Consider the following 16,930-nt stretch of genomic DNA (forward strand, 5'->3'; position numbering starts at 1 on the left):
CAGCCAGAGCAGGTAAGGGGAAGAGGACTGCTACACAGTGGAAGTGCCAAGTACCACCTAAGCCCAGCCCCATTCCTGTTCCACTGCTGAAGCCCCTGGCGCCAGACAGTGTTGCTTCAGCTGGTAGTAGTTAATGCTCCTTTACTTGGAAACATTTTCAGCTCCTGGGAGCAATATGGTGGCGTGAGGGCTCACTGATCACCCGCCCTGTTTCTCTGTGACTGGGATCTGCATGCCCCCGACTCCGGCCCAATTTACCATTCTTCAAGGCTCACCAGCCTGTGGGCCCAGGGCCAACAGGGATGGGAGTGGAGGGTGGGGTGGAGCGTGGGGAACTTTTCCGGGAAGAGGCCCCGCAGGGTCTTGGCTGGCGGCCCCGTTAGCCACGGCCCAGGACCCCAGGGTGGGGGAGTGAACAGAAAGGTACTCGTGCCTGGAGCGGTTGCAACATCCTCCGTAATGAGGAAGATACAGCTCAGAGGCACTGGGTGGAAAGACCCCTCTTCCTGGCCCTCCTTTCAGGTGTCGGGGCCTAAAGGGGGTCCAGTTCCAGTGCGGAAGGCTGGGAACTAGGAAGCGTCGCGGACCAGACAGCCCGCCTTCCTGGACTCCCGGGTGGGGATTCGGGGGCGTGGTGCGGCTGCCGGGGCTGAGAGGGGTCGGTGCCGCGGCTCTGCCTCCCGGGAAGTGGGGCCCGGCCAAGTCCTGCGCTGGGAGGGGGCAGGCCCTCTCCTGCCCGCGCCTGGGGGGACCCTACGCCTATGTCCGGAGGAGGCCGGCGTCCAGCAGATGCTCGCGGGGGGGTGGGAAGTGGGGGAGGGGGCGGGAGAGAGGCGGGGAAGAGAAAACCCACAACAAAACTTGCGTCGCGGAGCGCCCTGCTTGACTTGAATGGAAGGAGCCCGAGCCCGCCGAGCGCAGCTGAGACTGGGGGAGCGCGTTCGGCCTGCGGGGCGCAGCAGGTACAGGGCGCGGGCGGCCGGGGTGGGCCGAGGGGCCTGGGGCTGAGACCCGGCAGCGCTCTCAGACTTCCCCGCCTCTCCGGATGGCTCCAGCAGCTGCCTGGGGCGGGGCCCCCGCATCTCACCAGCTCTGTAGGATCCTGCACTGAAGGCACAGCCGCAGATCTCCTCCTCTGGGGTACGACCCCAGCGCAGTCACGACCCAGACAGGGGCCTTCTCTTCTGAGCGGAGGCTGGTCCCGGTCCCCAGGCCCCTCCCGCTGCGCACATCTGGAAAGAATCTGAGGGCGGATGGGGGCGGGGGCTGGAGTAGGAGGACGTCGCGGGCGACAGGGAATGTGGGGGGCAGGTGGAACTGTGCAGGGTCGGGGACCCCCGTCATGAGTGCTCGGACCCGGAGTATCTCCGCGTCTTTCCACGTCAACCAATCCGGCCCCTAGCAAGTCCAGCTTCCGACCTCTTTACAGATAGAGAAACTGAGGCCCGGAGAGGCGCAGAAGTTTGCCTCCGGGGCTCGGCTTCCCCGGCCACAGTGCCGCCCCAGCTTAGCGCCAACCACTAGCTGAGCCAAAGCTCTCAGCTGGCGGCCTGGAGTCCGTCTGTCTGTCTACGCGGCTGCTTCCCAGCCGGGACAACTGGACGGAGTAGGGGGTGAGGATCCGCGAACCACGAGGAGCGAGGTCAGCGCCTTCCTGCGAATGCAGCGGAAGCCCCAGGTTGCAAGTCCCCGAGTCACAGCCCGGCCAGGGGCTGGGGACGAGATCGTGGCGTTGAATACCTGACGCGCCGTCAGGTGGAAGAAGAGGTGGTGGCGGGGCGGCGAGGCTCCTGGCATCCTCGGGGCTGGGGCTAGGAGAGGCAGCCGCAGCCTTCTGGAAAGGAGCGGGCGCGGCCGCAAGGTGCGAGCGCTCTGGCCCGGGTGCGCGCGTCACTGACTGATCCTGTCCGGGAGGCGCGGAGGATGCGCGCCCAGCGCTTCGAGTGAATTTACGGACCTGTAGGGCCCACACAACCTGAGCTGCGAAGTCTGCCCTCGGAATACCGGCTGGCTAGGGAAGGGGAAGCTGTGGTCTACCCTGCTCCAAGAGGCACCACCACTGGTGTGAACTGGGAGAGCCCCTGGGTGTTCCTGTCCCCTATCCCTCTCTTATATAGAAAGCTTCCACACTGGGAAGGCAGCGGCGAGGCAGGAGGGCTCATGGTGAGCAAGGAGGCAAGACGGTCTGCAGGCGCACAGCGCTCCGGGGTAGGTCACTCAGAAGAGCCCGTGGACAGCCCTGGGAAAGACCAGCGGGGACTGGTCTGGGAGTTCTGCTTCCTCATGTCCACTCTTAGGGCCCAGGACCCAGTCTCTGCTAGCCTAGAGGGCAAGTTAAGAAGTGCCAAAGTCATACGACTGTGTTCATGTCATCTGTGGGAGCATACTTTATCCCTTCTGCCTGAGTCTAGGGAAGGGGATTACTAATGGTGGCACTTTTAGGCTTGGTGGAGTCATACATGAGAGTGCTGACTGTGACCTGCTTGGAACTCTCAATGAGTCCCTGTCATCAACACTAGCATGGCGGTGGATGCCCTTGGCCACCTAGGCTTCCCACCCTGTTGACCCTTCCTTAAACACACCTCCCTCTCCCCCAGCCCCACCCCTGCCTTTGGGTCACACCCTACCTCTGCCTAGGGGGCTGTTTCTGAGAACCCCTGCTCAGTCTTCAAGACCGACTCAAGGCTCTGGGCAGGCTTTTACTCTTGGCCTTGCCTTTAACACACTAATTTGCAAACTGGAGGAGTCAGAGCAGATCATATTGCAGATCTTTAGATCTTTTCCAACTCTGCCTTTCATAGTCATTCATTCAGCAAGCATTTCCTGAGCACCCACTCCATGCTTGGAGAGACAGGGCAGGTTCAGCTGAGCCTTGAAGGATAAAGCTGGGCAAGGTTGCTGTGGAAGCACCCAGAAACACCCTAACCCAGCCAAGGGGGCAGGAGAGTCTTCCCTGAGCAGGGGCATTTGAGTAGGAGCTTTCTAGGGATGGCAGCAATGCCAGCCCTTTGTGCTTGAGCAAAATCTGCAAAACAGGAAGACGAACACTTAGTCCCAGGATTTCTATGACAGTCAGTAAGATGCAGCTGTTTGGGGCCCAGCACAGAGCAGGTGGTCAGTTGGTTTGCACTGAGTTTGAGTGGAGAAGGAAGGCAGTGCTGGGGCTGAGGGTCCGCCTCTTGATTTGGGTCTCCCTTCCCCTTCCTTCTTCTAGTCCTACCTTCATCTCACTCTTTGGCCTTGAGGTTTGGTTCCCTGGTGGAGGTCGGGGGAGACAGCGGGTCCCCCTTACTTTCTCAGTAACAGTAGCAGTAACCCCGGGTATGTCACACTTACTTGTCACCCAGCGATGACAGCTGGGCCTGCTATTTCATTTAATTCTCACAAGTAGCTCCCAACTCCATTTCTTAGACTAGTAAACAGAGGCTTGGAGCAGCAAAGTGACTCATCCGGGCTTACACAGCAGTCAGAATTGGAACTCATGCCCTTCTGCCTCTAAAGTGCTCCACATGAGGAAGAGCACACTGCTCGCTGAGCTGCCCCACTGTCCAGGGGTTTGAGTTGTTCCTTACAGGGTGCACTTGAAACTCCTGGAGACCAGGGAGCTCCCCTGTTCTTCCCCACACACCTTCCACATGACTGGGTACACAGAAGGGGCCTCACTGGGCCGGGGAAGGGGAAGTGGGCTTATCTTGCTCCATTCTTAGAATAACAGGGTTGGGTACAGTGGCTCACACCTGTAATCCCAGCACTTTGGGAGGCTGAGGCAGGAGGCCAAAAGTTCAAGAACAGCCTGGGCAACATAGTGAGACCCCATTTCTAAAAATAAAACATTAGCCAGGTGCCAGGTATGGTGGCATGTGCCTATAATACCAGCTACTTGGGAGGCTGAGGTGGGAGGACCACTTAAGCCCAGGAACCCAAGGCTGCAGTGAGCCATGCTTGTGCTGTTGCACTCCAGCCTGGGTAACAGAGTGAGACCCTGACTTAAAAAAAAAAAAAGAAACGAACAAGTGGGAAAACTGAGACTCAGATGGGTCAGTGGTATGGCCAAGGTGACACAACAAACCAGGTAGTAGGGCTGGACCTGCCCAGGACCTCTCAGTCCTGAGAGTGGCTGGCCAAGCTGGAGGGACCACTCTCGAAGCCCCGTCTGTTCTTCCTACCTCTCCCTTTACTCCAATTTCTCCTCTCCATCCCTGCAGTCCAGCACCTCTCTCTCTGCCAGGGTCCGGCCCCTTTGCCCTCACTTGTCCCAATTGCACAGCCTCACGTCCACCCACAAACTTGCCTGTGTTACGTTCCTGCCCTTCAGTGGTCCTCGTCTTCCAATGAGAAGGCCCACACTGCCTAACCTGGCCTTCACGTGGCCTGGGCTTGTGGCCACTGTGCCTGTTTGTATCACTCCCAGTCCCTATCCCCCACCAGATGGTCTTGTGGGTGTGGACTGTCTTGCCTCTGGGACTCCCTTGCTTGTGTGACCCTTTCCCTTTTGCCTGAAAGTTATCCCTTAGAATGGGATTATAATACTGGGCTTACATGTAATGCTGCAGACCAGCACTGTTTAATAGAAATATTATGTGAGGCACAAATGCAAGCCACATATGCAATGCAACATTTTCTAGAAGCCTTTTTTTTTTTGAGACAGAGTCTCACTCTGTCACCCAGGCTAGAGTGCAGGGGTGCGATCACAGCTCACTGCATCCTCAGCCTCCTGGGTTCAGGTGATCCTCTCACCTCAGTCTCCTGAGTAGCTGAGACTACAGGTGCATGCCACCTCACCTGGCTAATTTTTTGTATGTTTCGTGGAGACGAGGTTTTGCCATCTTGCCCAGGCTGCTCTCAAACTCCTGGGCTCTAGTGATCTGCCTGTCTCAGCCTCCCAAAGTGCTGGGATTACAGGCATAAGCCACCTTATCTAGCCAGAAGCCATATTTTAACGAGTAAAATGAAACTGGTAAACTTTATTTAACCTATTCACAATATTATCATGCAATCACTATAACAATAAATGGGATTTGATGTCATCAATATTAACAAGGTATCTTACATTCTTTTTTGCACTACATCTTTGAAATCCATGTACACTACATTTTACACTTACATCTCTATGTGAACCAGCCACATTTCAAGTGCCCAATAGCCACATGTGGCAAGTGGCTAATGGAGTGGACAGTGCAGCTGTGGGCCTCTGGAGGGCAGAAGCCACGCCGAGTCTTCTGTGTGGATCCCCGGCTCCCTGTCATGCTTGGCCTTGGGGAGAGCAGTGTAGCATTGCTGATATGATCTCAGCTGAGAGCTCAGATTTGCCACTTAACAGCTGTTCCCTGGCTGAGCCCACTGGGCCTCAGCTCCCTGAGTTGTAAAGTGGTGATGATAACATTTTCAGTATGGTGCAGAATGTTAACATAAATTAAATATTTTTATGGATGCAGTTTACAGATTTTTACAGATACAAAACGGAAGGCAAGGAGGCAGAATAGCCTGCCTGGTGAGTACACAGGATATGTGGGGCCAGAGCTCCTTCCCCCGGATTCTTCTCCTTGGCCTCCTGCCCTGATTGAATTTGGGGACTGGGCCTGGGCCTTCCCTCTCAGAACCCCCGACTACAGTGGGGTCAGATGGGCAAGGGGCTGACGGCTGCTGAGCTGGCTGTGGAGTTTATGATGCACTGTGGGAATGATGGTCTGTAGACTGATGTTGGGTCAGGGGCTAGGGGCAGCAGGGCTGCGGTGGAGCGAGCATGGGGTAGGCTGCTGTGGGCGCCACTCACTGTTGTCGACTGATCCCTGGATCCTGGAAACTGCGTGTGTGCTGGGCTCCCTGGTTCCCTGGCGAGCCAGTGGCTGAGACCTGAGTCTTTATATGCCACGGGGATCTGTAGGCCCAAGCAAGCCTGGCTGCCACCCCTCCTGTCTTCTCTAGGGCCTCGAACTCCTTGGGACCCTTTTTACGCTGCCCACCCCCAGTCTGGGTGGGCAGTGGTTATTGGTACCGGCGTCTGCTGCCCCCTCCAGATGGAGGACAGGGATCTTTTCCACCTCACCTGTGTCTCCAGTACCCAGTTCAGGCCCAGACACAAATGGGCCCTTAATTCAGAGAACTAGCTGAGCCACCAAGTGAAGCAAAGTGGTATTTGAAATGCCACAGATGCCACGGGGCAGCAGGAACTCAGAGGCGGGTAGAATATCTGTAACATCTTCTGGGAGGAGGTGAGCCTGGGATGGCGTCAGAAAGCCCAAGCGAAGGGCCAGGCCAAGTGACTCATGCCTGTAATCTCAGCATTTTGGGAGGCGAAAGTGGGAGGATCACTTGAGGTCAGGAGTTTGAGACCGCCCTGGGCAACATAGGGAGACCCCATCTTTACACAAAGTTTAAAACTTTGGCCGGCATGGTGGTGCACCCCTGTAGTCCCAGTTGCTTGAGAGGCTGAGGCTGGAGGATCACTTCAGCCCAGGATCTCAAGGTTACGGTGAACTATGATTGCACCACTGCACTCTGGCCTGGGTGACAGAGACCTTGTCAAAAAAACAAAAAACCCAGCAAGAGCTAGACAAGGGAAGGGGAAGGAGCAGGAGATTCTGGAGTGGGCAGTGGTGTGGCAGGGGTGCAGATTATGCCCACCGAACAGACAATTAGTGGCAGGAAAAGCTAACGTTTATTGAGCACTTACTATGTGCAGTACATACATTTCACTGACCCCTCACAGTCTTCCCATAAGGATAGTGCTGTTATCCCCAAGGGTGGGTGAGAAAGCCAAGGCTTAGACAATTATAGTCACATAAGAGCCAGAGCTGAGACCGAGCCAAGATTGCAGCTCTGGCTGCTAGCTGCAGACATCAACGTCATTGCCAAGCTCCCCAGTTTACAAAACCCTCCTCGGCCCAGGGTCTTGCCAGGCCCTTCTAGCTGGTTTATGGTCATGGTGTCTGATCTGGTGGTGGGGAGGGAGGCTCAGCCTGAGCCGGGGCTTGTGGCCACTGAGCTCAGGAGTGAATGCCCCCATGCTGGAGGTGTCCACAGCAGGTCCTTGCTGCTGTCCTTGCTGCTCACTTAGTGGGGCATGTTACTGTGCATAATTACGCATCAGGTGATGAGGTGACAGCAGCTCCTCATCACCTAATAGGCGCCAGGTGCTTTGCGTCTGTTATCTTACTCCACAGAAGCTGTGCATTTAGATGTATTAGCTGCATTGTACAGACAAGGAAACTGAGGCTCAACAAGGTCAGAGGTGGGACTCAAACTGGGATCCGTGGGACCTGAGTCAGTGAACCTGAGCTCCCAGCACATCTTATCACAGCCCAGAGATGTCTGAGTCCCTGTAAAGAGAACCCAGGAACCCACCCAGTGCCGAGCCTATGCCATGGGACTGCTGGGATAATGGTATCTTCCAGCATCTTCCTCTGTGGGCCTGAGATCATCCTCTGTACTCCTTCCTTGCTGCACCTGGGGGCCATGCTGGGGAGTGCTCTTTGGCAGGTTGGCAGTGGTCGCTGAGCACATCAGGCCCTGGTGAGGCCAGCTAAGGGGATAAACATCAGGAATGGGACTTGGGAGGCCGCAAGGGCAGTAGCAGCTGTAATCACTGATACTTTCTCTGTGCTGCGCTCTGGGCTTGATCTATACTCAGACAGAGAGATGCTCACAGCTCTGTGTGGGAAAAAGACGCCTTTGCTATTCAAAACCCAACCCAACTAATGCCAAGCTCTGGGTGAACATGGTCATGGAGAGCTCTGGGGCATCTCAGAGTCCCGCTGCTTCCCCTCTTCCCATGTTCACAGCCCTGGAGTTGGTTCCTAGAAAAGAAAATGCTGATTGCACAAGAGAGGAAGGGCATCCCAGGCAGAAGGAACAGCACTTGCAAAGGCCTGGAGGGAGGAGCTATTCGATAGTCCTGTAGAACTGGGGCAGTTGAGGGGACCACTGGAAAAGAGTCAGGACCAAGTCAGGAAGACCTGCTAATGGTGAACGTGAGAGCCGGGACGCACACTGCCAGCGCTGGCTCACCATGGCCTGTGGCTCCTGGAGGAGGCTCAGGGTCTTCCCGCGCCGCCAGTGCCAGGGTAGCAAGGGCTCGGCACAGTCCAGGTCATGCCTCGGCTTCCCCTTCTAGGAAACAGGGGTACAGACTCCTTGGGGCCAAGCCTGCTGAAGGCTGCAGAAGGTTTTGCAGACCTGCCTGAGGACAGGGCTTCACCTCGTCGCCCGCCTCTGGAGGCAGCCTGGTGGGGTTGGGCAGGTGCGGAGGGCCGTTCAGTCAGTCATCTACTGGGCTCTGAGGACAGTCCAGAGTGGGCCCTGCTTTGTAGCCAGGGGGGCCCCCATCATGACTTTTGAGGGCCCCAGCTGTGTCCCCTGTACCTCACAGGTTCCGTCAGCCCTGGCGCCCAGGTGCATCTGACTTGGCACCCCCTGCAGGCACTATGGCCCAGAGCTGGGCGCTGCTACTCCTGCTGCTGCTGCCGCCACAGCTGCACCTGGGACCTGTGCTTGCCGCAAGGGGCCCGGGATTTGGCCGAAGCGGCAGCCACAGCCTGAGTCCCGAAGAGAACGAATTTGTGGAGGAGGAGCCGGTGCTGGTCCTGAGCCCTGAGGAGCCCGTGCCTGGCCCAGCTGCGGTCAGTTGCCCTCGAGACTGTGCCTGTTCCCAGGAGGGCGTCGTGGACTGTGGCGGCATTGACCTGCGTGAGTTCCCCGGGGACCTGCCTGAACACACCAACCACCTGTCCCTGCAGGTGAGGTCGGCGCTGCACCCGTGGTCACGGGGGCTGCCCCACACACCCTTGGCTCCCATCCCAGAACCCCGACACTCCCAGCAACCTGTTCACCCAGAACCTCCAATATGCGTGGCTCTCCACTCCCAGCCACGGGGTGCTGGGGCAGGTCAGATTCAGGGGCACTGGCCACAGCAGGTAACGCCCCTCCTGGTGTCCTAGTCACAGAGCACTGTGATTATACAATAAAACCCGCTTTGCTTACTTAGAGGAGTCCGGGCTGGGCCCAGTAAGTGGAGCCAGGCTCTGTCTGAAAGTGGACACAGACCTGCCCCGCAGCCGACCCTCTGAAAGCGCAGCCACCACTACAGGGCCAGGAACACCAGAGCAAAGTAGACTTGACGCACCCTGAGCATACTCCGGGGTCTCGGAGGAGGGAACGCTGTCTCCAGCCAAGGGGGAGGCTAGAATTTGGAACCTTGAGAAGTCGGACAGTGTCCAGACCAGGAGCACCCTGGAGTGCAGGTGCAGAGTGCCCCATCCTCACCTTGTGCGGCCCAGCAGCCCTGGGGAGACGGAGGGGCTGCGGCACTCGTTTCCAGAGGCGACCAGGCCCGGTGCGGGAGAGTGACTTACTGACGGCCATCCCCACTGGTGGGTCTGAGCTGGGGACCGTGGGAGCCCAAGGCCAGGGTAGCCACCGAGGGAAAGGGCCACTCTGAGGGCAGCTCTTACTGTTGGCTCCTTTGCCCTTTCATCCACACATCAGCTCCCTCAGGCACCTGCACTGGGCCTCTGGTCCTGTGTGGGTGCTGGGCATGTGGGCAGGGCTTGGTGTTCCCTGCCTTTCAGGTGCTTACAGTTGGTTGGCGAGGCAGAGACCTAAACAGATAGATGCCAGATGGCAATGGAAGGGCTGTGTGTGGGGCCCAGAGCAGCCTCCTAATCTAGCCCCAACCCAATCCAGGAAGGCTTCTGGAGGAGGTGGTCCCTGCCTCAGCTTTTCATGTGTTCCAAGGGGAGAGGGGACTGTAGGGCCAAGGAAGAGAAGGAAAAGTGGTTTCTGGCTTGGGGAGCAGCTGTGGCTGCCTGTCACGAGGTGGGAATGCTCCAGGAGCAGGTCTGGAGGAGAGAGCACGTCGAGTCTGAACTGCCTGTTGATGTCCACGTGTGGCTTCCCGAAGGCAGGACCCACACACCTGTTGTGGTCACTGTGGTGCCCCAGAGCCCATATCCAGGCCTGGCCCAGAGCTGGCACACCAGGGTCTACAGCCATGGGGAGGATCCCAAGGGAGGTGCCTAGCAGGTGGACTGGATTCTAGGATTGGAGCTGCCGGCAAGGGCCGGAGTCCAGGGCACACCCCCCTAGGCTGATGCTGCTTCTTCGCTACCCCCTACCCCCTAGAACAACCAGCTGGAAAAGATCTACACTGAGGAGCTCTCCCGGCTGCACCGGCTGGAGACGCTGAACCTGCAAAACAACCGCCTGACTTCCCGAGGTGAGGGGCTGCACAGAGCCAAGGGGCAGGCGTGCCAAGTGGGGGCTTCCTGAGGTGAGGGGCTGCCTAGAGCTCAGGGTCAGGGGCACCAAGTGGAGCCTTGGGGGCCTGAGCGATGCTGGGTGCCCATGGGGAGAGCTTGGCGCTATGAATCTTGGGGTGTGGATGGAAGAGGGCAGGGCAGGGCCGGGCTGGCAGCGGGGCTCATGAGAACCAGCTCCACACAGGTAAGGGGCTCCCCATTGTTGCCTGAATACCACACGGGTATTTCTTTCTTTCTTTTTTTTTTGACATGGTCACTTACTTTAATAACAATACATATACCTTGTTGTCACCATGGCATGTAGATTCAGGTTAGACAAGAGAATTTCACGAGTGTAATAACATTCTGTAGTATATAAAAGTTTGTGTATACCATCTGGCCAAGACAGCGGGCTCATAGTCATTAATCAATTCCATTATAGGTAATTTGTTTAGTTTAATGTTTATAATTCTTATGGAAAAAATAAGGAACACACACATTTTTAAAGTGTTAATTTACCTTTGCGTGAGTGATTAAAATACACAATTCTATTTCAAGATGATATTTTAAAATGACTCTAATATAACAGCAGCAAAAATATAATTCTGCAATTACAAAAGAACTAAACTAGAATCCATAAGTTATTCTCATGTTTGCGATTGTGATTCTTTAATAAATACTATTACTATGCTTTATTGTAAGCTTTCTAAATTTGGTTTAAACACACCCATAGATACTGTCAGTTGTGGGAGGCTTTACAAGTTATATTCCTTGCACTTTTGGACAGCAAGTCTACAAGACAGGCAGAAAAAAGTTGAATTAACTGGGGCAAATAGGACCTTATATAACATCCAAAAACGTGAGATTCTGCAGCAAACTGGGAGTACTTCAGGACTGGCCTGCTGTTCTCTTCAGAATTAACTTTATCTTAACAGTTTAAGGAGGTGGACATTTCAGCACCATCAAGTGCATTCAGGTGACATGTTTCAAGATGTCTAACTAGGCTGGGTGTGGTGGCTTATGGCTGTAATCCCAACACTTTGGGAGGCCAAAGCAGGTGGATCACCTGAGGTCAAGAGTTCGAGACCAGCTTGGCCAACATGGTGAAACCCTGTTTCTACTAAAAATACAAAAAATTATCTGGATGTGGTGGTGGGCGCCTGTGATCGCAGCTAGTTGGGAAGCTGAGGCAGGAGAATTGCTTGAACCTGGAGGCGGAGGTTGTGGTGAGCCGAAATGCTCCGTTGCCCTCCAGCCTGGACGACAAAGCAAGGCTCCATCTCAAAAAAAAAAAAAGTTATCTAACTAAAGCAAGCTCCTCCAACAAGATCAAAACAGCATCTCTCCTAAGGCTTAGGTTTTGCCCAGAATTCCCGATATAGGGAATAGCCCATCCCAACAGTCATTGCTCCTACAGCGAAGCCTTGGGCTGCCACATGCATGCGGATCAGATGAAGGGACATTTTTGTATTTCCCCTGCTCTTCAATTTGTGTAATCATATGCATTTGTGTAATCATAAGCCTGCCATTCCAATGGGGACAAATGGTGCTTCTTCAGCCTTCTAAATAAGTTTGGATCGCTGATCTTCACCATGTGAAAGAAGGGAACCTCTGTGTATGTTGACATAGTGATTGCTTGAAGAATCTCCCTAGAGAGAGAAAACCTGTCACTCGCCAGCCGGCTTCTGGTCCCAGCTGTGCGCCCCAGGCAGGTGTTTCTAAGACCTGGGAGATGCGCAGGGAGAGGCTTCGGAGAAGCTGAGCTTCCAGCACCTGGTCGTAGGGTCTTCTGTTCCAAGGGCCTTTAGAACCCAAGAGCTGTAGACTCACATTTTAAAAAAGATGTTTTGTTTTTTTTTCCTGATGACGAAAATAACATCTGATTAAGAGAGAAACTTTGGAAAATAAAATGGAAAGAGAAAATCTCTCGTAATTCTGCCACTTGGAATTAACTACTATTGACATTTGGGTATATTTGTTTCCATTTTTAAAAAAGCAGCTTTCCTGAGGTATCACTGATATACCGTGAGATTTACCCAATTTAAAGGTAAAATTGGATGAGTTTTAGTAAGTGGTGCCACCATCACCACAATCCAGTGGTCTTTTTTTCTTTGTGTCTTAAACCCGTGGCTGGACACACGCTGCAGAAATCACAGCCTGCTTTGCTTTCCTTAGCAGTCAGCTCAGCCGCCTCTCTCGTGTTGCTAAAGCCTCTCATTGACCATCATCTCACACAGCCGCTCCACGGAGAGACTTGCCAGTTTATGTAACTGTTCCCTCTTGTTAGAGACTTGGGTGAGGTCCTGCATCTGGGGGTCTTGGAGCCCAGAAACGCGGGTCAGAGGCCAGCCTCAGGGCTGGAGAAGGGCCAGCCTGGCCAGGCTCCCTTAGCAGCTGAGTCCTGACACATCTGCCAGATGGGGCAGGGGCAAGCCAGGTGGTGAGGAGGCCCAGAGCCGTGGCCCACCCTGCGTGGGGCCATTCCTGGCGGGGCCCACCTGCCTGTGAACGGGGCTCTGACCTTCTGGGGCTCTCCCCGAGGGGAGTGCTTCTTCCTGACAGAAAAGGGTCAGCCTGGGTGCTCTGCCGCTGGCCTGACCTCTCCAGGGGTCATCCCCACTCAGAGCAGGGCGTCGGTCCCTCAGTAGACAATAACTGCCTCCTCCTCGGAACGCGGGCTCGTGTGAGCAAGCAGAAAGAACAGGGCTGGGCAGGCCCCGCACCCCGACTGCTTGGGAGGGGAACTGAGCTGCCTCTGCCTCCCCAGTCCTGGCAGGTGGGTGGGAGAGGAGGGTGGGTGCTTGCTGTGCTTCCCTGTAGCGTCTCCTTCATCCAGGGCTCTGACCGATGCCTGTCCTTTGAAGGGCTCCCAGAGAAGGCGTTTGAGCATCTGACCAACCTCAACTACCTATACTTGGCCAATAACAAGGTGAGGGGCTCGAGGAAGGGTGGGGGGTGTGCTGCACTGTCCTCCAGGCATTGTCTTCCCTGAGTTCCCTCAATTTTCAGCAGGCCTTTCTGGACTGGCCACTGGGTCCCTGCTGCTGCTCAGACATGGCCCTAGGTCTGGGGTAGGGGGGACACGGACCCATGCCTGTAACTCAGGGCATCAGAATGTGTCAGGTAATGAAGACAGAAGCCAAAGCCCACAGGACTATAGAGAGGGAAGAGCTTATCCCCACTGGGGAAGGCATAACTGGAGGGCTTCCTGGAGGAGAGCGCATTTGAGCAGGGCCATGGAGGGTAATAGGATTCTAGGCAGGGGCCCCAGGGTGGGCAGTAGAAGGGATGTCATGAGTGAAGGCACAAACATACTCAAGCTCAAAATATTTGGTGTGCTGAAGAGCTCTGTCCCAGCCTCTCCTCTCTCTGAACTCTCTGGAGGTGACCTGTGCCCTCCCAGACTCTATCTCCCATCTGCATCATGGCCATGGCCAGTGGCTGTCTCCAACCCTCTCTACTCCTTGGGCTTGAGACTCAAAGGTCTGCTGCCTCCTTGACATTTCCCCTAGACATCCACTGGAAGGAAGCTACAGCTCCTGCCCACAGCCCCCAAACCCAGACCCAATCCTCCTCTGTCTTCCCAGCTCTATAAGGGGCATCTCCAGCCACCTATGGCCCCACTGGTCCAAGCCACAAATGGTGCCTCCGGGCCCTGAGCTTCCTCACCGCATCCAGTCCCACTGAGGCCCTCAGCCCCTACCACACCAGCCCCCATCCCTCACCCGGACGCCTGCCTCTTCACTTGTCCCCGCATTCTTGGATCAGCCAGGGCAACTTTAAAGTCACACTCATCGCTCCTCGGCCTTTTGGCTGAGATCAGGCGTAAAAGTTACACCCACTTCTACCCCTTATCTGCTCAAGATGAGCCCAGGAGGACGGGTAGGGCAGGGGACAAGTCCCAAGGGCCTTGAATGCCAAGCTGAGTGCTGAGGACAGCCAGAGAGGTTTTGGTTTTGTTTTTGCAGGAGGGTGGGACAGGTTTCAATTTGAGAAAGATGGCCTGGTTACGGGGAGGAGACGTAGTGAGGGGGCCCACGAAGGCAGCAGCCAATGGGACCCAGAGCTGGCCTCTGCCCCTCCATTGCTCTTTTGGCCCAACTCTTCCCTTCCCAGCTGACTTTGGCACCCCGCTTCCTGCCAAACGCCCTGATCAGTGTGGACTTTGCTGCCAACTATCTCACCAAGATCTATGGGCTCACCTTTGGCCAGAAGCCAAACTTGAGGTCAGAGGTGGGGGGTGGTCTGGGCTTGGGCTGGGGCAAGGGGAAGGGCTGTGGTGGTGGCTGCCATCCTGTGTGAGGCAGAGGCAGGCCCAGAGGAGGCCCGGTGCTCAGGGCTGTGGCGGAGGGACACCGAGGGGCCCTAATGGAGGAGGATGACTCCGGCCGGGAGGCGAGGACAGCGTGTTGTCTACAGGAAGTGTGGGGAACCAGTGAGGGTGTCCCCGCTTTCCCAGCCCTGGGGGAGGGGAGCATCTTTCAATAGCAGAACTGCCCTTTGCTGAGCTGTGTTGGGAGGAGCCAGCACCCCCAGCATAGGTATGAGAGAGCAGGGCGGCATGGGTGGAGCGGGGGCTGCAGGGGAGCCACCTCCAGGACAGACTGGGGGCTGGACAACCCCAGCGCCCTTCTGACCCTGTGTCTGCCATCTCACTGACTCTCTCCATCTGCCTGAGGACCCAGGGCCACTGTGCATGGCCCCATCCCACAGACGGAGGCACCAGAGGGGCCTCACAGCAAGGCTTAGCTGTCACAGACGACTCTGTTCCTTGTCTTCTCTCCTTCTAGTATGTTAGCTCCCTGAGGGCAGGGCCGCGTCCACTGTTGTGCCTTCAGTCTAGAACAGCCCCGGCACCTCGTATATGTGTTTATTTATACACCTCGTATATGTACATATCTCTATTTAATACATTACATAACGTATTCACTACATATTTGCCGAATGGATGAGGGTCACCTCCTCTCAGACACGCCCTGTGCTGGCGCCAGAGCCAGAGGCGGGCAGAGAGGGGCCCTGTTTTTAGGAAGTCCTAGGAACTCACAGCCAGGCTGTGTGGGGTTGACAGGCAGGGATGGAGGAACCGCGAGGCAGGCAAGGGCTCCAGGGCTGAACCGGTCAGGGGTCAACTGAGACTTTGAAAGGTGCGGAGGAGCCTCGGCCAGGGGCCAGGAAATCCTGTTTCTCCCACTAACTTCCATGAGCACCTGTGGTCGGGCACAGCCCCTCTGGGCCTTAGTTCTGTCAGCTGTGTAGGCAACATCTGAGGTGCTTCTAACTCTGTACCCTTGGGTTTGGGTCGAAGGAGAGCACCCTGGGCCCCAGGCTCAGCCTGGGAAAGGGTTTGGAGGCTCACCAGGTGAGCTGGCGCAGGGCCGGGGGGCCAGGTGGGGTAAGGCCCTGCGCCTTGGCCCCCAGGTCTGTGTACCTGCACAACAACAAGCTGGCGGACGCCGGGCTGCCAGACAACATGTTCAACGGCTCCAGCAACGTCGAGGTCCTCATCCTGTCCAGCAACTTCCTGCGCCACGTGCCCAAGCACCTGCCGCCCGCCCTGTACAAGCTGCACCTCAAGGTGGGCAGGGGAGGGGGTGAGGAGGGGCACTGCAGACCCCAATGCCAGGGCACTGGAGCAGGGGCCTGCAGGGAAAGAGCCCAGGCCCACATGGGCACAGGTGCTGCCCTGCGGAGAAGTGGGCAGAAACCTGGGCACCTGGCCAGCGGGTTGTGTGTGGTGTTGGTGGCACCACCCCTGGGATGCTTCAGGTCTGAGCCCGTTCCTGGTGGCTTCCCACTCTCCTCTCCACACCTCATCCGGAGGCCCTGACCCTGCCTTCGGCCCTCCCTCACACTCTCCTCCCTTCCCCTCCATGCCCCAGAACAACAAGCTGGAGAAGATCCCCCCGGGGGCCTTCAGTGAGCTGAGCAGCCTGCGCGAGCTGTACCTGCAGAACAACTACCTGACCGACGAGGGCCTGGACAACGAGACCTTCTGGTGAGTCCTTGGTGTGACTGCGGGGCCCGGGAAGCTCCTTCAGGGCCGACCACCCAGCCCAGCCCCTCACACGAATCCCTGCCCACCTTTCCTGGAGAAGGAACTTTTTTTTTTTTTTTTTAATTAATTCCACATTTTTCTTCTTTTTTTTCCCATTTATTTATTTTATTGCATTTTAGGTTTTGGGGTACATGTGAAGAACATGCAAAATTGTTGCATAGGTACACACATGGCAGTGTGATTTGCTGCCTTCCTCCCCATCACCTACATCTGGCATTTTGGAGAAGGAACTTTAAGCCTTGTGCCTCTGTTGACATTTCTGTCCCTGGGAACAAGTACTGTGTATACATAAGTCCTGCCAAGATTCCTTAACTATAAGAAGCACTGGCCGAGGCTAGCTTCTTGGTATGAAATAGAGACTCAGACATTCTTGTTGAAGGCAAATGCATTTTCATTTTTATAAGGGACCAGGGTGGCCACAAAAGGCTATCAAAAGGTTAAACAGCCTGTGTGTTAGAAAATGCCAGATCGTTCCTACACCAGAATAGCATTGGGTCAACCCAAGGAGCAATGACTGAGGCCCCTAGTCAGTGAGTGGCAGAGCTGGGAGGAACTAGTGGCAATTCCCCAGCTGCTTCTCTTGGGAATCGTGGTGGAAACAAGCACCGTGTGAGCTCCTGCCCAGCATCCTGATTCCCTC

At 55.8% G+C, this 16,930-nt stretch overlaps 1 protein-coding gene and 1 pseudogene across 4 annotated transcripts in view; one reads left to right on the forward strand and one right to left on the reverse strand.

The window, feature by feature from the left end:
- The first annotated feature begins 349 nt into the window (after positions 1–349).
- The window catches only part of PODN (podocan), a 39,650-nt gene continuing 23,069 nt past the window's right edge, over positions 350–16,930 (forward strand). For 2 of the 4 annotated variants that reach the window (XR_005196318.1, XR_005196319.1), the window contains exons 1-6: positions 8,362–8,735; positions 10,120–10,213; positions 13,100–13,164; positions 14,352–14,461; positions 15,654–15,810; positions 16,115–16,230. Coding sequence is in view for 2 of the 4 variants with exons in the window: in XM_037729901.1 (XP_037585829.1) it covers positions 8,424–8,735; positions 10,120–10,213; positions 13,100–13,164; positions 14,352–14,461; positions 15,654–15,810; positions 16,115–16,230 (854 nt within the window). In the remaining 2 variants the exon portion in view is untranslated. Of the gene's footprint in view, positions 424–854; positions 988–8,355; positions 8,736–10,119; positions 10,214–13,099; positions 13,165–14,351; positions 14,462–15,653; positions 15,811–16,114; positions 16,231–16,930 lie in introns of those variants that run through there. The other 2 variants (XM_037729901.1, XM_037729902.1) reach the window with 2 other exon arrangements.
- LOC119467721 lies at positions 11,582–12,544 on the reverse strand (annotated as a pseudogene).

This window comes from Cebus imitator, unplaced genomic scaffold, assembly GCF_001604975.1.
Source record: "Cebus imitator isolate Cc_AM_T3 unplaced genomic scaffold, Cebus_imitator-1.0 Scaffold322, whole genome shotgun sequence".
In the NCBI taxonomy this organism is placed as follows: Eukaryota; Metazoa; Chordata; class Mammalia; order Primates; family Cebidae; genus Cebus; species Cebus imitator.